At 34.2% G+C, this 23414-nt stretch overlaps 1 protein-coding gene and 1 long non-coding RNA gene across 4 annotated transcripts in view; one reads left to right on the forward strand and one right to left on the reverse strand.

The window, feature by feature from the left end:
* Positions 1-23414, forward strand: part of LOC136798942 (uncharacterized) — a 59014-nt gene that overhangs the window by 31869 nt on the left and 3731 nt on the right. The window lies entirely within an intron of this gene.
* LOC136798930 (uncharacterized) lies at positions 9851-20444 on the reverse strand. 3 transcript variants are annotated; one of them, XM_067055611.1, is made up of 4 exons: positions 20344-20443; positions 19834-19923; positions 19185-19238; positions 9851-10206 (listed from the first exon to the last, which is right to left on the reverse strand). In XM_067055611.1, the coding sequence occupies exons 1-4, from the start codon at positions 20396-20398 to the stop codon at positions 10088-10090; spliced, it is 318 nt and encodes a 105-aa protein (XP_066911712.1). In that variant the 5' UTR covers positions 20399-20443; the 3' UTR covers positions 9851-10087. The 3 variants fall into 3 exon arrangements, with proteins under 3 accessions (XP_066911712.1, XP_066911711.1, XP_066911713.1); XM_067055610.1 differs by lacking the exons at positions 19185-19238; positions 19834-19923; positions 20344-20443 and adding exons at positions 10960-11013; positions 11750-11839; positions 12294-12391; XM_067055612.1 differs by lacking the exon at positions 9851-10206 and adding an exon at positions 18233-18432 and having other exon boundaries at positions 20344-20444.

Genomic DNA, 23414 nt, shown 5'->3' on the forward strand with positions numbered 1-23414 from the left:
TCCTATGACTATGCCCAAACTCAGGCTTCAGTTTGTGACAGTTTTAAGTTTTTGATACAATTGTCTTACTGTATTTGAGTTATGAAAAAGAAGTTCTGATTTAATTTTAAGTGTTTAAAGGATATACTGAAGTTAACGAGTTCGTGAAATGACATTTCCCAATCCGGGAAACGTTCTTTCCCTAATTTATGAAATCACATGTCCCGATCCAGAAAGAGAGAGAGAGAGAGAGAGAATAGAATAAAGCAAGCAAGGTTATAGTTCGTGATATTTTCTTTCCCTAGCTTGTAGAGAGCAATCATTTTAAAAACTCGCGATCTCTCTTTTCCCGAATCATCCATAATCAATATAGAAAAACTTTGGATTTTTAAAAAATCTTTTCTTTTCTTCTGATAATGTCCTGAAAAGGTTACTTGAAAAAAGCTCTGTAATTTGTGCATCACTTTTTCTGTTAGCATACGTACCACAATCTTCAATAATTCTTGACCATATTGGTTCACGAATTTCATCAAGCAGTCTAAACGCATTACTTTTGAGATCGGTGATATGATTTTCAATTAGAATTGAATTATAATAAGCAAATAAAAGAAATCGCTTATTTCTGGCAGTTTGAACGTCCTGGACAAACTGTTCACTGGCCAAAAAATAAGTCAATCTGAATGTCTAAGACAGAAGACATATTGTATAATTTGACTGTCAGCAAATTCACTATAAGTTTTGTAAGTATATATTCCAGTTTAATGAGTGTGAAAAAGAATGCGGCTATTATATTTTGATTTTTCCCCAGTTCCAGTTTAATGAGTTTGATCCCAAAGTCAAAAATAAATGCGTCTTGACTTCAGCATTAATTTCAGACAGTCAGAAAGTTCAATCCAGAGAAAAACCACGCGCACCTATACCTATATGTTACTCCCATCTGACAAATTCTACACTCTCGCGGTTTATAAATCCAAGGCAAAAGAAGCATTTATAATGCCCGTGGTGCCTGCTCTAAAAATAATTCTCCACCCGGAAAATAAACAATACCGACATATTACGGATAAGACTTAGTACGGAAGATGCGACAAAACAACAAAACGTCGCGCAAAGTCGCGCAAAAATTCAAAGCTACAACCCAATATATCTTGCGTGAAGCTATGAATGCCTCCTCCGCTCGCCGCGCTCGCTGCGGTGGCAATAAAGAAAAAGAAAAAAAAAAAAAAAGAAAAGAAAACGTTACATACAGTATCATCTATTCTAAATCACTTGACTCTCAGCGTCATCAAAAATTGTCAAAAAGTAAAAGTTCAGAAGTATAGACTTAAGTAGTCTCGTAACCAGGACAAATTTTCTTTTACTACTGGCTTTTGCTTATCGTTACCCTTTTCAGCCGTCAAGGTTGTGTTTTTTCATTCCCCTATATGGTTATTTATTTTTTTGTGAATTTGTTTTTCAACGTTCACCAAGTCGATTTTTCGAAAAAAATCCTTCTCTGTCTTAAAGGTTTTATTTTTACATAAGTTTCATATCAGACACATATTTAATGTCAGGACAGTGTTTGCCTATTGTTGTATTATGCTGGTATAAGCAAAAAATATTTTTCTTTTCCTTTTTTGGACCAATCTTGCTCCACATCCGTGTCAATCCAATGTGAAAAAGCTTGCAAATTAAAATTGATGAGTACTTTAAGCAAACGATATCACTCTTGCTTTAAAACAAAACCTCTGAAAAAAGATAAAGCATAGTTATTTTGAAAGCTAATCCAATCGAAACTACCATTTTTAATTTTTAATCTATTTGCAAGGAAAGAAGATCTTTGATTGCTAAAATCTACCACAATCAAGAGTATCTAGTAAAACTATTCTTATGCTTGGAGTACATTAGCCATCGTGGCTAGCCATCAGACGTAGATAATTGGAGGGTGACTTTTAAAAACTTTGAATAGCTTTGAAAATTTGAAATTAAGATATTTCAAAATAAAAAGAAACAGGTCATTTTCAAAACGCCCTTTTGCTGCTTTCTTTTTAAGGCTAAAAATTGACCAATTGAAAGGTCAATACAGAAAAGGCGCAAACAAGAATTTTCGGATGCTTAAAAATCGCTTAGCGAAATTGCTTTATGAGAGAATGAGGGAGTTCGGATTTAAGCGTATTATAATAAAGAAGATGCGACTACACACTTTTGTTTTATAGCAATATACTTAATAAGAATTTTCACGATGAAAGTGGCCAAAAAATTATAATATCACCATCATGAAATTTTGTAATTTAGAAGCTAATGATTTTGTTTACAGAGCATTTTTCACTGTAAATTGCCAATTATCCCCCGGTAAGGCTCAATACTTTCTTTTGCAAAAATGCCATTTTATTATGAGTTAAATTTAGGTTGACTTTGGATCATAGCCTAAGAATACCGTAAGAATATTTTAGGATGATTCTCCCCAAAAAATTAATAATATATGATGAAATGAAAATCACGTGTATCAAGACTTCACTCTCTTTTTTTATTGTCGGCTAATTTGCCTATAAAAAGAAGCATAACCCAAAAATAAACATTTCCTTGGATTTTTAAATAAAAAACAACAAGAAAATAGAGTCGATGTTGTAGGAATATTTCGACGATCTTTATGTCATCATTTTCAACCATATACTAAAAACATTTCAAATGCTACAATTTATTCTTAAAATCAGTACAGCAGGTAATAAAAATCGTAATTAAAAACATTAATGAGATTAAATAAAACTATGCACAAGGGAATGAAATAATAAAATTGATATAAGAGAATAACGGTTTAAAAGAAACAAAGAGAGTAATCAATTGTCAGGGGCCTATCCAAACAATTGAAGATCTTTTAATTTTAATTCGTTTAATTGATTAGGAGATCGTTTGAACTTGAAGACTTTCTTTTCAAATCGTTTTACCACTTTTTGTTCAAAGAAAAACGTTTAAAATCGTTTCATAACGTTTCAGCCTGACATAGCTTTAAATTGGTACGATTCTTAAACGATTAAAATCATTTGAGAAGCGAAAGAAATCGTGTAAATTCGTTGAAAAGTGGAACAATATTTGTACACGGTCCCTGGATGTTCAATTATCCTATTTTTGAAAAGTGCTTTTCTCGAGTGGATCCCAAGAAAACTCCATAGGTTTACCCACGAATTAAATCCTTCCTTTTTTAAATTATGGAAAACTGATAAAATAATTAAATGCATTAGATGGCTATAAATGTACTAGTGGCCCTCCGTGGAAATAATTTTTTAGCTGCCTAAAAGCTGATAAATTTTTCGGGGCTGTTTCGATATCTCTCATCCGTTCTGACATGTACTTGCGCTACTTTGAGAATCCCGGCACTTTTGTCACAACAGTGGAGCTGCACTAGAGAGCCAACTTAATGACCTCAAACCCGTCTCACCGATCCACTGAGCCCTTGCGACGCAAATTCATTGCGAACGAATGAGGCCGCCTTTGCGGGACACTTCATCTTTAGCGTTGTGTTATACATTGATCGATTACACCCTTATAATGGTTTGGTTCACATACGACACGACCACTTATGACTGAAAAGTCACTTGTGGTTTTTCTCACGCGTGTAATACTGGTTAGGGTAATCAATTTTCCCTAAACTAAAAATAATTTTCCCAATCAGGCTTCAATTTGTGACAGTTTTAAATTTTTGATTGAATTGTCTTACTGTATTTGAGTTGAAAAAGAAGTTCTGATTTAATTTTAAGTGTTTAAAGGATATACTGAAGTTAACGAGTTCGGGAAATTGCATTCCCCAATCCGGGAAATTTTATTTCCCTAATTTGTGAAATCACATGTCCCGATCCAGAGAGAGAGAGAGAGAGAGAGAGAGAGAGAGAGAGAGAGAGAGAGAGAGAGAGAGAGAGAGAGAGAGAGAGAGAGAGAGAGAGAGAATAGAATAAAGCAAGCAAGCAAGGTTACAGTTCGTGATATTTTCTTTCCCTAGCTTGTAGAGAGAAATCATTTAAAAAACTCGCGATCTCTCTTTTCCCGAATCATCCATAATCAATATAGAAAAACTTTTAATTCACCGATGTTTTCTACTTGGTCAATTTTTTGAAACTTTGAACGTAATTTATTTTAAAAGTTATAGCCTTCCAAGATTGGTCCATATTGCCCATTTTTAGCTTTTTTCCGATCTTTAGCCTTCTTTGAGGGGATTCTTCTTTAATATTAATATAGCAGGCGATTTTTGCTCTGCTTTCTACGTATGATTTTTCCTGTTCAATATCTTAGTTGATAACTCTATGAATTTTCCTGTTCAATATCTTAGTTGATAACTCTACATAAAACGTTCTTTAAACCTATCTTTTTAATATTGTTTTATCTCTAGCGATATCACTTAGTGCCTAGCGGGGGGAAAAGACTGTATTTTTGTCAGTTGTCTTATTTGTTCGTTAGTGTACTGTGTAACACATATTACTAATCATAGCTTTCACTAACTGCCACCCGCTAGAAATGCCTATAAGACTACCTAAGAGCCCCCCCCCCCAGCGGATCCTTAATTTACGCAATCAGGCAATTTTATTAGAAATTCACGCATTCACGCAAATTTTCCTCGATTTTCACGCAATAACCCGATTTTTCACAAAATCGGAAAACTTTTGGGAAAAATCGGGGAAATGTTCGAAAATCGGGAACACAATCTGTGAAAGAACACAGAAATTCACGTATTGAAGCACAAAATGGCCCAGATTCACGCATTCACGCAATCAAAATTGGTTTTACGTTCATGCAAGCTTTTTCCATTCACGCATTTACGTGTTTTTTTTCTTCAATTTTCACGCATTCACGCAAACCGCTGGGGCCCCACTAATTACTGATTAGGCTTTTTAATGCTTTATATGCAATGTTTGAAAATGATCATGGATGAGAAGTATGATTTTCTTCTCAAAAGCATTTTCTTTGAGATAACAATGAACTAACATAAATAAGACAAGTATTGCAGTAAACTTCTGTACTTTGATCGAGACCGCTATTCACGCAATCTGGCCAATTGTTTGTGTCAATCTTAATCTATGGATACAAAAGATCTTAAAGAAGTGTAACAATGATACCTGTATTGTGCATTAACTTCTCGCTCATTATTACAAGCAGTACATGTCCCTCGAATATTAAAACTTGTTTCAAATACAATCAGGGACAAAATACTTGGCACAAAAGGGAAATTCACCGGGGCGGGGTGTTTTGAAACCACAATCGATTTGTAATTGCTCTAAAGTAGGTTCGAAGGGTAGAGTTTTAACTCTGAGTTTTAACGCTAGACTTAAATTAAGACTTGGGACCTTAGGATCTGATGATCCAAAAGTTTAAAAATGGTCCAGTAGGGCTTGAAATATAGCCTAGAAACCAATAAATCCCTCCCAGATCGAAATAATCGATGAAATCAAGTTGAGGGCCTGAAATTGACATTCTCGCTCGAACTTCAATTTTCGAAAAATGGTAAATTAGCCAAAAGTGCAAATATATTATGGCACGGATTGTAATTCTTTCTCTCCTTCTGATAATGTCTTGAAAAGGTTACTTGAAAAAAGTCCGAGTGGAGATTTATTTTTAGAGCAAGCACCGCGGCCATTATAAACGCTTCTTTTGCCTTGGATTTATAAACCACAAGTGTAGAATTTGTCAGTTGGGGGTAACATATAGGTATAAGTGCGCGTGGTTTTTCTCTGGATAGAAAATTCTGACTGTCTGAAAATATAGCTGCAGTCAAGACGCATTTTCTTTTGACTTTGGGATTAAACTCATTAAACTGGAACTGGGGAAAAATCAAAATATAATAGCCGCATTCTTTTTCACCGTTCAACACACTCATTAAACTGGAATATATACTTACAAAACTTATAGTGAATTTGCTGACAGTCAAATTACAGTTGACGCTCTCTAATTCGACGTTCTACTATTCGATAGGCTCCCTTATTCGATGAAATTTAAAGTCCCCGTCAGCAAGAGACTCTCATAAACGACGTTTCCTTATTCGATAAGCTCCCTTATTCGATGAAATTCCAATTCCCCTTGAAGATCGAATTAGAGAGCGTCAACTGTATACAATCTCTCTACTGTCTTAGACATTCAGATTGACTTATTTTTTGGCCAAACAGTTTGTTCAAACTGCCACAGCTGTGACCCAGTTTGAGGAGCACCTCAAGCTGATTGTACAAGAACTTATAAAGGAATAAAATTGAATTATATTGAACCTGAGTTACACGTGTATGAAACACAGATCCCAATAAAAGGGGATTTCTGAAATATTTTTTGGACCTACCCCGGTGGAGGTCCTATAAATTAACCTTTGCACGTTCGTCCGTTCGTTCGTTATTAGCTTTCCTCATGATTGGCTCGTTAGTTTTTTCTGATTTTTTGCACAAAGATGCATAACTATAAACCCTCGAATGTGACGTAGCCCGATTTTCAAAAAAAAAATTTGGGGGGCAAATTTGGGCCAAAAAACGGCTAAAAAACGGGTTTTTTGGACTTTGTGAAAAATTAGGTCGTTAATTTTTTCTGATTTTTTGCATGAAAGTAGGGTACCATCGTAGGTAAAAGATGGGTTAAGAAGATTTTTGCAAAAAACTTTTGTTGGCTCAAAAAACGGATGTTTATCTATAAGAATCACTATTAAAAAGCATACATCAATGTTCTTAGTCAAATTACTCAATTTTTTTAATGAGATAGATGTTTTTTTGCTCATGAGGGCTTACTTTTAAAGAATATGTGTGTTTAAGACATGAAATTTTGGTTGCTTGGCGTGTTTTTATAGAAAAACTGGCCAAATTCGATATTTTTTTATAAGCACATTATTAATTACTTAGGTATTAGCTTTTCTCGAGATTGGCTCTTTCATTCTTTACGATTTTTTGCACAAAGATGCATAACTATAAACCCTCAAATGTGACGGAGCCCGATTTTCAAAAAAAAGAATTGGGGGGTAAATTTGGGCCAAAAAACGGCTAAAAAATGGGTTTTTTGGACTTTGTGAAAAATTGGATCTTTAATTTTTTCTGATGTTTTGCAGGAAAGTAAGGTACCATCATAGGTAAAAGATGGTTCAAGCAAAAAGCGCATGTTTATCTATAAGAATCACTATTGATAAGCATACAGCAATGTTCTTAGTCAAATTACTCAATTTTTTCTATGAGATAGTTGTTTTTTTGCTCTTTAGGGCTTACTTTTAAAGAATATATGTGTTTAGACATGAAATTTTGGTTGCTTGGCTTGTTTTTATAGAAAAACTGGCCAAACTCGATATTTTTTATAAGCACACTATCAATTACTTAGGTATTAGCTTTTCTCGAGATTGGCTCTTTTATTCTTTATGATTTTTTGCACAAAGATGCATAACTATAAACCCTCGAATGTGGCGGAGCTTGATTTTTAGAAAAGAAATTTTGGGGTAAATTTCAGCTAAAAAAACGGCTAAAAGAAGGGTTTTTTGGACCTGTTATTTTCCGACTTTTTGCATGAAAGTAGGTAAAAGATGGCTCAAGCAGATTTTTGTAAAAAAAGAATTTTTCAGCTCAAAAAACGCATATTTATCTATAAGAATCACTATTAATAAGCATACATCAATGTTCTTAAAATTACTGAATTTTTTGATGACATATGTTTTTTTGCTCTCGAAGTCTTAAATATGAAAGAATATTTCAAGAGCATGAAATTTTGGTTTCTAAACGTGTTTTTTTATAAGAAACAAACGGCTAATTTTAATAGATCGTCACTATTTGTGTTCTGAATGATTGTTTAATGGTCACGCTTATGTAGATATCAATTATATATGTGTTAAATGCATAACCAGGTAGGTCCATAAAAGTATCACTTGTTTAAATAGGTTTTTGAAATACTGTGTTAGTCTGTGTTATTATATTTAGACAATTTGGAATTTTTTCACAGAAATGGAAGAGGACGAAGTTTTAATTGATTTAGACACAGCTTTAAGTGTTGCATATTTCCGAAATTCAAGCAAAACAAGTAATGGTCGTACATATTCAAGGTACATAGTCAAGGCTGTGTTTTTTGATTCCCCTATGTGTTTATTGATTTTTGTGAATTTGTTTTTCAACGTTCACAAAGTTGATTTTTCGAAAAAAATCCTTCTCTGTCTTAAAGGTTTTATTTTTACATAAGTGTTCCCGTTTCATATCAGACACATATTAATTGTCAGGACAGTGTCTGCCTATTGTTATATTATGCTGATATAAGCAAAAAATGTTTTTCTTTTCCTCTTTTTGACCAATGTTGCTCCACATCCGTGTCAATCTTGACTTACTTGACTTAAGTGCATAATCCCACGGGGATCTTTGCACACTTCTTGGAGACAAACTCTTTCCACTTTTCTCTGTCACGGGCACGGCGCTCAGCAGTAAGAAGTGGGATCCCTGTGTCTTCTCGGATTAGATCGCTCCATTTTTTTGGGGGACGTCCACGGGGTCTTTTTTCCTTAAAATCTCGCTTATAAGCCTTGTGCACATAGTTGATGTTGGGGTCTCTTCTTGCGATGTGACCAAACCAGTTCATTCTCCTCCTTTTGATCATATCAAGGATATCCATCTTGACACCAAGAGTACGCTTTAAATTTACTATTTTTGTTCTGTCGATTCTGCGTTTCCCAGCCATGATTCTGAGGCAGTCGTTTTGGAAGACTGAAAGTTTTTACATATCTTTTTTCTTTAAAGACCAAGTTTCACAGGCATATATTGCTTTTGGTATGATAAGTGCGTAGAACTGCGTAGAAGAGTCTCGATTTGATTCGTAGAGATAAGTCGTTTCTTGACCATACATTTTTCTTTAGTTTACCAAAGGCAGCTGAGGCTAGGGCTATTCTTCTTAACACACCATCGCTGACTGTGTCATCCGTGTCAATCCAATGTGAAAAATCTTGCAGATTAAAATTGATGAGTACTTAAGCAAACGATATCACTCTTGCTTAAAAAACAAAACCTTTAAAAAAAGATAAAGAATAGTTATTTTGAAAGCTAATCCAATCGAAACTACCATTTTTAATTTTTAATCTATTTGCAAGGAGAGAAGATCTTTAAAATCTACCACAATCAAGAGTATCTAGTAAAACTATTCTTATGCTTGGAGTACAATTAGCCATCGTGGCTAGCCATCAGACGTAGATATTTGGAGGGTGACTTTTAAAGACTTTGAATAGCTTTGAAAATTTGAAATTAAGATATTTCAAAATAAAAAGAAACAGGTAATTTTCAAAACGCTCTTTTGCGGCTTTCTTTTTAAGGCTAAAAATTGACCAATTGAAAGATTAATACAGAAAAGGCGCGAACAAGAATTTTCGGATGCTTAAAAATCGCTTAGCAAAATTGCTTTATGAGAGAATGGGGGAGTTCGGATTTAAGCGTATTATAATAAAAAAGATGCGACTACACGATTTTTTTTATAGCGATATTATACTTAATAAGAATTTCATATGATCATTAGATCATAATCTAAGAATACCGTAGGAATATTTTAGGATGATTCTTCCCAAAAAATTAATAATATATGATGAAATGAAAATCACCATTTAAAAAAGCGTGTATCAAGACTTCACTCTCAAATCAATTTTTTTTTCATTGTCGGCTAATTTGCCTATAAATCTGGGCTGATTTGCCTATTCTGAACAAAATAGACGATTTTCCGAGGTTATGGGCTAATTAAAAGTTGGTTAAAGAGAATGCTGCTTGAAGAAGTATAAAAATATATTTCAATGGTACAAAAACCAATGTCTAACTCTCAAATTACAAGCTTTTATGCCAGTTTGAAATTTTGGAATCCAAAAAAGTTGAAAATTTTCAAAAGATGTTGCCGGCGGGAAAGGTTAAATTCAAAAAGAAGTACAAGTTGAATATTTGAAGATTTTACTAGCTTGTTGTTTCTATTCTCGTTAAATTATTTCAACATTAGATAAATATTCATATCCAAATCATCACCAATCCAGGAAACAGGTTGTCATCCCTTAGGTGAGATGCACCCATCTATGGGATTAAATATCCCGACCTGCTTAGCTAATTTATTTCATTTTCGATTGTTGCACGAGTATTTCTATTTGATTAAATACAAGAGAATAAATTTTGTTCGATTCAACTCAACCGAAAATACCCTTGATGCCACGCCATATCGATCTAAAGAAAAGAGGCTTTGCATCTGCGTCCAATTGGCGATCTAGAATTTCGTCATCAAAGTCTTCGTCGTCTGTTTCAGCTTCTGAAAGAGAAGACAAGATTGTTTATGGAACGACTTTGTTCATACGGTTTCCTCGTTATAGGTCTTGATTGAATTTCAACCTCTTTTTTCGATCTAATTTATTTTCCATTAAGAAACATTTAAAACGAGGACTTTAACTTAACCAACTTTCTGAGATTTAAGCTGAAAAATGTTTTTAACATGTTCTATCTTTTAACCAGTTTGTGAGTATTTATGTCAATTTAACCAAGGAATCAGGTGTTTTAAGGTCCACAAAGCCTTTAGATGTTCTTAACTTGTTCTTAGCTTTTTGGTCATCGAAGCCTACATGTTCATATATAGTTTATTCTCCCTATAAAAAAGTGTTCTTTAAGGGATAAAATTTTCGTGGGAAGAAATTTTCGCAGAATTTAATTTTCCGGTTCACAGCTCAAAATTCGGAAGTTTGGCGAAATTTAATTTCGTGGTATAAGAGAATTTTTTGTCTAAAATATGGCTTTTTTGCCCTGAAAACACCAATTTTAAGGATAATTTTTCTAATTCTGAGAATATTCGTGTTTCGCGGAATTCAATTTCGCAGATTCGTCGAATAACCGCGAATATTTGTTCTGCAAAAATTTCTTCCCTTAAGGTATTAAGTAATAATGGCTCGTTTAGGTCCTTAAGTTTAGCAGACAACTTTGTCTGTACGATAGAATGATCGTTTTCCCCAGCCAAACAAAGAGCTTATCCGATACAAAGCACATGCAAGATGCAATGTAAAATAGATCTTACCCAATACTGCATCATAATCGTCTTCGTCGTCATGCTGAGCTTTTTCTTTTAATTCTGAAAGAGAATATTATATTGTTACTTCAACATGATTTTTGGACCTACCCCGGTGGAGGTCCTATAAATTAACCGTTGTATGTTCGTCCGTTCGTTAGTTACCAGCTTTTCTCGAGATTGGCTAATTAGTTTTTTCTGATTTTTTGCACAAAGATGCATAACTATAAACCCTCGAATGTAACGGAACCTGATGTTTTTTTTGCTTGCTTGAATATGAAAGAATATTTAAAGCATGAAATAATATTCAAAGAGCATGAAATTTTGGTTTCTAAACGGTTTTTTTATAAGAAACAAACGACTAATTTTAATAGATCGTCACTATTTGTGTTCTGAATGATTGTTTTTTACGCTCACGTAGATATCAATTATATATGTGTTAAATGCATAACCAGGTAGGTCCATAAAAGTATCACTTGTTTACATTTTAAGCTACAGTTGACGCTCTCTGATTCGATTTTCAAAGGGATTTTTATCGAATAGAAGAGCGTCGTTTACGAGAGTTTCTTGTCAAACTTTCAATATTATGATTGAATAATGATGCGTATGGAAAAGTAGAACCTTGAATTAGAGAACGTCAACTGTATATTTAAGGTTTGCTGAATTATAATCGACAAAATCGTCAAATTCTTTAGCAAGTGCTCTTGATAAGGCAGTGTTAGAGATGTTTGCTTACATGTTATGGTTAAAATTCAGTCCAACTTTTCTTCCATTAAGAAACAGTTTAATAAAGACTTACTTTTCACAACTTCTTTGGATAATTCTTTGACGATTCCCTTCTCAAGTTCCTTTTGAATTCTTTTAGGTACAGCGGGTCGGGCCGGCTGAGCTGAAAAGGAAAATAAGCAAAAAAAAGTTCATTTAGTGATGGTTTGTTTAGGTCTCTAAGCAAACCTTATTAGTATCGGCCTACTTTTTCCGTTCTACTGGAAAATCTTTTTTCTAAATCAAGGGCGTATTTAACGGAAGGAGTATAGTTGTGGTCGCCGTTCACCAATGTATACAATTAATCAGAAAGATCAAGTTTTCCACTATAGATTATGCAGAATGTGTACGTGCTGGAGGTTTTGTTAAACATTTCTGGCAATCTATGTTTGGTTCAAATAAAGATCTTAAGTTAAAGACTTTTGTCACATTCACCAAAACTCTGTCAAAGTTTTACTGTGGTTGTCAGAGGAGAATTTGTAGAAAGGATTATTCCTCTGATTTTCTCCTTACCCTCTAACGTTCGTTCGCTACCAAATAAATTATGAATATAAGATTCAAAGTCAAATTGAGCTTACCAAGTACTGCGAATGTGGCAAAGCCAACGATCAAAAGAATTGATAATGTCTTCATCTTTTCAAATGCTTCAAAACAGCTGATGAATGAAAATGAACACTTTTTGAACCTCTTTTATGTGTTTCATTGCGGAAAATTGTTTCAAAAATTTTCCTACTTTGGTATTTTTCACTTCCTCAAAGGAAAATTGAATTCAAATTAATCTGTTTAAACAAGGAATTATTTGATTTTATTCTTCTAAAAGATTTTCCTGAGAAGCGGAGTATGGGGTACGAGTTCAAGTTCAAGTTCAAGTTCTCCAGAGGTCGATTTACACTTCATAAAAAAGATTCCTTGTCTATATGCTACCCAGACGACACACAACGTCAAAACAAGATTTAAACGTTTTAAAACAACGTTGTTTGCTGTATACGATGATAGTAAAATAGAAGGAAATAAAGCAAGTTGATGAAGCCCCAGGGGTATAATAGTTATTTGGGATGGCAGGTATTTCCACCAGACTTTAGCCACTTGGGTTTTTAGGGGGACTGATAGCTGAAATCAAGGACAATATTGTAACCGTAGTTTGGACAACTTTACTTAAAATTAAGGCATGTTGAAGATTTAAAATAAGGAATTTTTTGGATGTGTGCTGAATTAGATTTTTTGTATTTTGAAACCCTTAACCTTTTCCGTGCACAGGGGGGGGGAATAGCAAAAAGAAAATTTACAAACATTTTCGAGGCGATGCAGTTGTTTTCAGCGGGAGAAAATGAAAAAAGTATTTTGAGCAGCCGATGGCATGGATATTTATTCCAACCCGTTGCTAGCCGCCAGGCCCGATGTCAAAAAAAAAACTGGACATGACTTATACATCTTTGCCCATTTTTTTTTTTTGTGCGGCTGCTCACACCATACACCTTTCCCGAATTGTTTGGTATTTTTCGAAGGTCTTCAAACCATATTGAAAACTAGCCGGTACCCGGCGTCGCACGCCGGTTAAGCTGTAGCTGAATGCACTAAAAGTCCTTTGGATGTTAAAGCTGGCTTAAAAAAGCGATCAAACAAAAAAAAAAGAAATCTCTATAACGTTTAACTCTAACCTTCCCCGGCTGTCTTATCTTTTAACCATATTTGGATCGTGTACTGTCCCCCCGTGACATAATTTTTTGTTTAAGTCAAAAGTTACCAGAAAGAGCATCGTTTACTGTACCAGTGTCGTTTAAAACGACTCTGCAGGTAGTTATTTTTCTCGCTTCGCTTGCGTTAAATATGCCGTCCAGTTTAAATGACAATTTTTCAGGAAAAAGTGGGAAGATCACAAAGGTGCAACTCCCGTGCAACTCTTTGTTTTTTCTCAGATCGAAAGAAATAAGACAATTCTAAGTTGCTTTTTTAAACCCTTGGCATAACTTTTCGAATTTAAACATAAAAAATGACGTACACACTTTTTAACATAACGACGACTTGAATATTTTTATAAGAAGAAAGAAGTGAACTAATTTCTTCTTATGCTTTATATCGTCCTTTGAATGCTGTTGTTGTCCACAAACATTTTGATTTTTATGTTTTGATTTACTTTTGAAATATTATTTTCTATGAAATGAAATTGTTTTGTTTTGAAAAGAATTCGAATGTCATTAATAAATACGATCGTTAAATTAATACATTCGAAAACATTTAAAACAAAAGAAGAGAGAAAAAGACAACTCTGGGCAGAAATTAAAATTACTAAAATGTAGATGGACCTTAAATTTCAAAACAAAGGCTGAATAAAGTCTAAACCAAGCTCTATCCGATCTTTTGCAAATGGCACGAATCCAATAGAACAAACTTGTGGAGCAAGAGACTAAAAGTCATAATTTTAAAACACAAACAAAGCGAAAACGAAAGTGGTGACACACAGACACACAAAGCACCGCTATTAATATATAGACTACATATTTGTATTCCTCGTATAAAGACAAAAGCGTGCTGAAAATTTGAGCTCAAAAGCTTTTTTCTATCAACTTTTGTGACTGTTTTTGTTCACGGTGAAATCCCTTATAAAAATTAAAACATACAGCCCGGCCTCGTTTCCATGTAATTCTATTGTTTATAAAGAAATTTCAAATCAAAATAACTCAAGAATCGGAAGTGCTTTTCTCACATTTCTTTTTTTATTTGTTTAGTTTTGTGACATACAATTTTATGAAACTAAATAGAAACATCCAAACATTAAAACAAAAAAAAGTCAAAAAGCCTAAATAACAATTCGGGTAAGGTGTATTGATTCTAAAAAGCATTTAGCAATGTCGAATAAACTTGACATGGGCACGGAATGGGTTAAGAGGTCTGTTACAAAACTCGTTGCATTTTTACCCATCCGACATGAAAATTATACTCAACCAGAAGGACGCCAGGCAAAGCAATATTTCAATCTAATTTTGTTTTGCATACGAGAGGCATTTAAATAGCCTTTGGAAAGGTGGAAGGTGCTAAAAGGTTATAAAGAAGAATTGCTCTATACATGAGGTCTTCAAATCTCTAAAAAAAACGAAATCCAAGTTTCATGTTCTTCTTCTGAAGAGTTTGAAAAATTACTTAAGAAATTCACAAAAGAAAATTAAATTCCCTGCAACTACAGATTATGCCGTAATTAAAAATCTAATAGGGGTTGGTGTTTATTAGAATTTGTTATTTCATTATAATTTTCTTAACCCCAGCTGTTAATTCTTAAAGCCAACGTGAAATAAAGAAACAATACGATACAATACAATACCCTCAATTTGTCCATCAGATATGTACCTTAATTTTGCAACAGATCCTAATGTGATTTCGAAAGTCCAAAGAATAGCCCGCGGGGGGTACTACCTTTGTCGACCGACGGGGGTGCTCCACTGAGGTTCGAAAAATGGACCCTACGTGGGACTCGAAATTTGCGAAAAAAGTGACCCTGAATGGGACTAAAATTTCAAAATGTTGTCAAATTTTCTACTTTTTCCCCAAAATTTCCAAAAATAGGCACCCTACGGGAGACTGATTTTTCTATTTTGGTGTTTTTGCGACCCTACCTGGGACTCGTGGACGTTAAAAAAGGTACCCTGACCAGCGGAGCATCCCCGTAACCCATCTTGCCCCCCCCCCGGGCAAAGAAGGCGCCCATAAGATCGTTTCATATTCGTAATTTTCTTTTCTGTTGGGTTGCCAACAATACGAAAACTTTAGAAAGAGTCCTATACTCGAACACCTGGCCCTTGTTTGGTCAAGCTTCTTTGATACTAATATAGCAGGCGATTTTTGTCCTTTCTGCGTATGAAATTTCCTGTTCAATTATCTTAGTGTTATTCCCTCTATGAATTTTCCTGTTCAATATTAATTTAGTTGATACCTCTATGAATTTTCCTGTTCAATATTATCTTAGTTGATACCTCTATGAATTTCCCTGTTCAATATTATCTTAGTTGATACCTCTATACATACAACGTTACATACAGTATTATCATTTAGTCTAAATCACTGGACTCTCAGCGTCATCAAAAATCATCAAAAAGGAAAAAGTTCAGGGGGAAGTCGACTTTGTTGTCACAAGACCACCAGTCATACTAATTTACTACCTTATCGGCCCTTTTTACGCCGGTCCTAATTTAACGCTGGCCTCTTTTACGCCGGCCCTTATTCCGCCACAGCCTAATTATGGGCTTACGCCAATTAGGGCCGTAAATAACGCCAAAACTTGTAAAATCGCTTTTCAGGCTTTAAAACAGTAAGTATTAACTAAAATTTACATTAAAATGTCATCTTTCAGTGTCAAACTGTTGAAAATTCCATTGAAAATCATTGATTTTCGTGAAGTTTTGGATATAGAGTATGACGGATAGTATGGCTGGATAGTTTTCATCCTTTAATTATGCCTAAAATCCTTTAAATTGAGAAAAAATGGTCAGAAATTAACGCCGCTTGTAGACGTAGAAATTACAAAACTTTGGCCCTTTTCACGCTGGCCCTTATTACGCCACGAGTACAAAAATAACGCCAATAAGGGCCGGTGTAGAAAGGGCCTATAAGGTATGGACAATTCTTACTTCACTACTTGTGATTATTTATCCTCCGGGCCCGGGGGTACTACCCTTACCAACCACTTAGTTTCAAAATATGGACCTTATTGCCTTTCTTTGAAGATCTCAGCCTTCACTCTGTCAATTCTATGGTGATGTCCAAAGAATCTTTGCTGTTTTTGAAGAAGCATAGAATTCAATTTGAAGACGCCTGCTTTAGAGCAGAACGAGGATATGATATCCCTTTTACTCCTATACACCTTTTTATCAGTGACCACCCGATCAGATTCTCCCGGTGAAAAACCTGGTGAAAATTTTTAAGTCCCACTTAGATAATGAGTGAACTCGGTCAAATAGTGCAGACAAAATGTCAAATTCATTTAATCCTGGGAATCTATTCTGGTCTGTAAAATACACAAACGGGTGCCAATTTTTTAGGTCTGAGATTTAGATCCATTTTTGACCCCTAAACTACAGTTGTGCTTGCACGCCTTTGTGCACAATTTTTACACAATTAGAACGTACTAAAAGTACAATAAAATTTTCTATGATCAAAAATCGCATTATTTATGTCAATCTTCCTGTCAACAAGAATTCCAATTAAGCACTGTCACGGTTTTTATTTTAAGAATGGTGTTTTTTTCATTCCATCATGGATATTCTTAACATTTTGGCGAAAATCACCCTAAAATATTCTTACGGTATTCTTAGGTTAGGAAGAATCTAAATTTAATCCAAATTTAAAGCATTTTTGTGAACTTGAATTTAGCTTAACTGGGGAATAATTGGCAATTTTGAGTTTAAGATGCTCTAAAAATTACATTCTTAGGTTGGTAATACTCAAAATCTTTTTGGCTATTTTCATCATGAATATTCTTATAAAGTATGTTCTTATAAAAAAAGTGTGTACTCTAAACTTTGGGAAAGGCGGAAAAGAGGTTGCAGTAGTTTATACCAAGATAGCCAGTTAAGCTGAACGAGTGGGTTAAAAAGCAAAGATTTTCTCCGTCGACGCAAATACTATGGATGCAACTTATACTTTATTATACTCAGTCTGTTCTTCTAAAAGATCCTGCATTGTAACACGCATGCGTACTAAAATTAGTACTAGAGAAGTGCGAAGATGCAGGGAGAAACGCAACTCATCACCCAGTAGAAGTTAGCTGCGGAAGTTTTGTCGGCAATAGGTTGAAGAAGTGGCTCATAAACATCGGCCTCCTTAAACACATGATCAACAAGTCGATAAAAGAATGAAGAGGCAACCGAGAAAGCAAGTCACTGGATTTGGTTGAAGAGAAATGACGTTTCTTGGAAAGAGAACTAAAGAAGAAGACAGTGAAGTAGGCAACCGATTGCCTTTTGCAAGTTGGACCTACATGACTGCTTTTTATCGTCACCAAAAATTCAGGCCAGTCACAACAAGTTGAACTGTTTTTTAAGCCGATTATTTTCTTTGAGACATGAGAAATTTTCTTTATGGATGGTGAAAAAAAGATGCAACTATTAAGACTTTGCTCTCAAATCAAATTCTTCTTCACTATCGGCTAGTTTACCGCTGGGCTAATTTGCCAATTCTTTCCTATATGGAGGTTTTTCCTAGGTAATGGGCTATCTCGAAGTTGGTTAAAGAGAATGCTTTCAAAGGAGTATAAAAATACCTATTCTAACAAAACTATTGTCTAACTCTCAAGTTACAAGCTTTGGTACTGTTGAAAATTTTCACAATTGTCAAAAAATTTTGCGTGTTAAAAATTTTCTCAGGAAAAAGTACAAGTAAAAGTTTTTTTCTAGTTTCTTTGTTTATATTTACGTTCGTTAAATTATTTCAACATAAGATAAATATTCATATCCAAGTCCTCGTCAGTCCAGGAAACAGGTTGCCATCCCTTAGGTGAGATGATGTTTGTATCTATAGATTACCGGGGCCTGCTTAGAAAATTTATTTTATCCTCTTTTGCTACATGTAACCTCTCTGTTAAAATACAGACGAATAAATTATGTTAAATTCGATTCAATTCAACCAAATAAAGACGAAAGGATCGATCCAAAGAAGAGAGGCTTTGCATCTGCGTCCAATTGGCGATCTAGAATTTCGTCATCGAGGTCTCGTCGTCAGTTTCAGCTTCTGAAAGAGAAGACAAGATTGTTTATGAAACGACTTTGTTGATATAGTTTTGTCATTATAGGTCTTGACTGAATTTCAGCCTTTTTTACCCAAGTTTTCTTCCATTAACAAACATCTAAAAAAGGGCTTTAACTTAACCAACTTTCTGAGATTTAAGCTGAAAAATGTTTTTAACATGTTCTTATTTTAACCAGTTTGTGAGTATTTATGTCAACTTAACCAAGGAATTAGGTGTTTTAGAATCCACAAAGCCCTTAAAATGTTCTTAACTTGTTCTTAGCATTTTGGTCATCGAAGCCTAATGTTCTTATGTAGTTTATTCTCCTATTCTCATAACTTCAGTTGAGCTAGAATCTGAGTGTGTCTGTGTCTATGTCTGTGTGTTTGTGTGTATGTCCCAAAACTTTGGAGACTTCAAAAATTGTCAGATTTGGCAGAAATTTGGCACATTTGTTCCTTGGGTGAATATCTGAGAGTGTTTTTTCATTTTTCAAAAATTTTGATTTTTGGGGCCTAGGGACGAGTTTTTCGCCAAAACGAGGCGAATATCTAGGGACCTACAATTGGGCCTATCAATAATTTGAAGCCACTAAAGTTTAATTTAAAAAAGTAATAAGTAATAATGACTCGTTTAGTTCTTTAAGTTTAGCAGACAATTTTGTTCGTACGATGGAAGGATCGTTTTCCCTAGCTGAACAAAGAGCTTTTCCGATACAAAGCACATGCAAGATGCCATCTAAAATAGATCTTACCCAATACTGCATCATCATCGTCTTCGTCGTCATGATGAGCTTTTTCTTTTAATTCTGAAAGAGAATATTATATTGTTACTTCAACATGATTTTTACATTTTAAGCTCCAGAGTTGACGCTCTCTGATTCGATTTTCAAAGAGATTTTCATCGAATGAGGGAGAGTATGGAATAGAAGAGCGTCGTTTACGATAGACTTGTAAACAAGTCTGTTATTTACCGCGCGCAACAAAATTTAGGAGTCGGGTACTGGCTAGGTATAATCGGAAAAACGTTCACACGGGAATTAGCGCGCGAGAGAGAAGGAAAAGAACTGAAATTTGAGAATATCGTTCTAGATACGGTTTCCCGATTTTACCACTCTAGTAAGATTTTCCGGTGTCATGTTTTTCATTCAACGATTATACTAGTCTACGTTTACGAGAGTTTCTTGTCAGACTTTTAATATTATTGAATAATGATGCGTATCGAAAAGTAGAACCTGGAATTAGAGAACGACCATTGTATATTTAAAGTTTGCTGAATTATAATCGCTTAGCAAGTGTTTTAGTAGGCAGTTTCCTAAAGTGTTAGAGATGTTTGTTTATAGGTTATGGTTAAATTTTAGTCCAACTTTTCTTCCATTAAGAAACAGTTTTAAAAGGACTTACTTTTCACAACTTCTTTGGATAATTCTTTGACGATTCCCTTCTCAAGTTCTTTTTGAATTCTTTTAGGTACAGCGGGTTTGGCAGGTCGGGCTAAAAAGGAAATGTACTAAAATAGTCAATTGAATCATTATTGAGACCTCTAAGCGAATCTTTTTAATTGGTCAAGGAAGACTTTGATAACAAAAACTTGACCACATTCCTGCTTTGATTATCATAATAGTCCAGGCAATATGGAGCAATTACCCCCACCTGCCGGTGAACACGGTCTTTAACTGTTTTTGGGATCCTGCACATCTATATTTTGAGAATCACGGATGGTTTTCAGGCTAACCCTCTATCACGAACATTCCAGAGGGGGTGTCTTGTGGGTACCTGGGGACGCTTTTTCTAGTAGCTTTGCCTGGGGTAGGGCTAATAAACTTTCTTCGTGATTATATTGTCCGCCCCTTCAAACTTTTCTCAGTTTTTTCATGATAAATTAAAGAAGATTCAAAGTAAAATTGAGCTTACCAAGTACTGCGAATGTGGCAAAGCCAACGATCAAAAGAATTGATAATGTCTTCATCTTTTCAAATGTTTCAAAACAGCTGATGAATGAAAATGGACACTTTTTGAACCTCTTTTATGTGTTTCATTGCGGAAAATCGTTTCAAAAATTTCTCCCACTTTGGTATTTTTCATTTCCTCAAGGGAAATTTGTTTTAAATCAATCTGTTTAAACAAGGAATTATTTGAATGTGTATCCTTGCAAGGTTCTTCAGGGAAGTAGAGCATAGTGGAATAATTTCAAGTTGGAGGGCTGATTTTTTTGTTATTTTGAAATCCTCGATATTTGATTCGGGATTCGAGGTACCTTAAGGGCTCTGACCATAGTCAGAAAATTGATTTTAGTATCTGAACATAAAGTTCGTTTTAGATTTTTTAACAATTTTAACAAAGAATTGTCTTTATAAATTGCTTTTTAGTCAAACCCCTTAAGAGTAATTAAGAACTTAATTGCAAAAATGACGTTATGAACTTTAAAAGACGTTAATAATATGTTGCATCACCTTCTTTTATAAAAAGTGCTAAGTTTTAATGGGTAATTAACCTTTTTGTTTCGAACTTTTTTCAAACTGTCCGCAAAGAATTGAACTATTTTAAATTTGCGGAAAATTTTCTAAAAAGATGTGTCAAAAGTTATAACTGTTTTTTAAAGCAAAATCCAGATGAAAAAATTGATGAAAAACCACTATTTTGAAGATTTTGAGACAAAGAAGCATTTACAAAAATTTTCCGCAAAAGTTTTTATTGTTCAGTAAAAGATACAACATTTACTGCGAAAATTTTTTCAAAATGTTTTTTCTTCGCCAAAACTAAGCTCTTCAAGGTTGAAATACTCTTCCTCGCAAAAGTCTTCATTTTCTTCTTCATCAAACTTTTTCAATGCAATTTTTGAGTTTTCAGATTCAGGAATAGTTTGTCTAACAGAAAATGTATAGCATACCATAGTTTTGTTGGTTACATCAGTCAGAAAACAACATTTTAAACACGACAATTATGAAAAATTCACTATGGTCAGAGCCCTTAAATTTTAAAGGTTTTGTTTTTAAAAAGGAGTGATATCGTTTGCTTGCTCATCAAATTTTAATTTACAAGCTTTCTCACATTGGATTGACACGGATGCGGAGAAAGATTGGTCCGAAAGAGGAAAAGAAAACCTTTTTTTCTTATTTATTCAGCAAAATATAACAATAGGCACCAGACACTGTCCTGATATGAGATATGTGTCTGATATGAAACGGGAACATTTGTGTAAAAATAAAATCTTTAAGGTCGCCGCATACTTAATATATATTTCCAAATTACGGAAAGGAACCCTATCCTCAAACACCTGGCGCCCTTGTTTGGTCAAGCTTTTTTAATATTTATAAAGCAGGCGGTTTTCGCTCGTTCCGCGTAGGAATTTCCCTGTTCAAGTCTAGACTCAGTGTCATCAAAAATTATCTGAAATCACCAGACTGAATTTACTATGGACAATTTTCACTTTTTCACAACCTCGTATGAATTTTGTTTGAAAAGTTACCTAACCTTAAGGTTCAAGGTAGAAGTTTAATTGCTTTTTGCAGTCCAGGATAACCGTTCCCAGAGCTTTCGCAACATTATCTTCAATCTTCAAATTCCTACAACAACCCCTTTCTTATTAATATTACGGTTTTTTATAAATTAACCTGTGTTCGTCCGTCCGTCCGTCCGTCTGTTACCAATTTTTTGATGAGATAGATGTTTGTTTTTGCTCACAAAGTCTTGAATATGAAAAAAATATTCCAAGAGCATGAAATTTTGGTTTCTAAGCGTTTTTTTTATAAGAAACAAACGACTAATTTTAATAGATCGTCACTATTTGTGTTCTGAATGATTGTTCAATGGTCACGTCACGTAGATATCAATTATAAATGTGTTAAATGCATAACCAGGTAGATCCATAAAAGTATCACTTGTTTCTAGGAGATTTAATTATTTAAACTCTCCTGCTTATCTTTTTCAAAATACCTTCTTCTGTTTGAACCTGCTCTCTATTTTTCTTACCGAGTAAAAACTCTAATTCCTATTCCCTCTCTCTCAATGCTTGTTCCAATCCAAATTTATGAGGTGCTAACAAGTACTTGAAAGTTATACATGGTGCGCCACAAAAAAGTTTCTTTTTTCTAGTTCCAAAAACTGTGAAAGAACCAATTGGAAAGAATGAAGGATTTTCAACATTTTCGAGCATTTTCTGAAAGTAACTTGTTTATTCAATTAAGCATAACTTTTGATCTGATGAGCCGAATTTAAATAATGACCCATCAAAATTTAAGTTTATCTTTTTTCTTTCAAATGAAAAAGGAATGATTTTTCATGAATGAAATATTTTAGGTCTCGATAAAATTATCTTTAAAGAAGAGAGAAACTTTTTTGTGGCGCACCCGGTAGAGAAAGTCTGGCGAATACAGGTACCGATAAGGATTTGATCAAAAAATATTTTAAATGATAAGTTTTTTAAATCGTATATTGTGAAATAACTGTTCATAATGATAACAATTGCGTACAATATTGATTTGCATGCACTTTTAAACAAATTCTGTGGACTAAGATTCTACTTGGAACTTATATGATAAAAATAAAATATTCACATACAATTACGTACAAGTGACACCAAATCGTTTGAAGAAAATGAAACTATATTTCAACTTTAGTTTTCAATCTTCTTGCTTTGGCTGGCTATTCGTCCGATCTTTTCCGATCGAATATTTCTCATCCAGTCAGATTTAAAGGTTTGGTAGTACTTTGTATACTGGACAATTCGGTTGCCTTGGGTTACTCGATGATGTCTACAATGTAAATTAAGGAAGATTATAAGTGAAATTGTTACTAATCAAAGTATTGCCTTGCCTTTCTTTGGAGATCTCAGCCTTCATTTGGTCAAATCTATGGTGATGTCCAAGAATCTCTGCTGTTTTTGAAGAAGCATAGAATTCAATTTTGAAGACGCCTGGCTTTAGTGCAGAACGAGGATATGATACCCCTTCTATTTCTATGGTAGCCTCTAACTAAGTCTTTTT

Source organism: Clytia hemisphaerica, unplaced genomic scaffold (assembly GCF_902728285.1).
Source record: "Clytia hemisphaerica strain Z4C2 unplaced genomic scaffold, Clytia hemisphaerica genome assembly, whole genome shotgun sequence".
NCBI lineage: Eukaryota > Metazoa > Cnidaria > Hydrozoa > Leptothecata > Clytiidae > Clytia > Clytia hemisphaerica.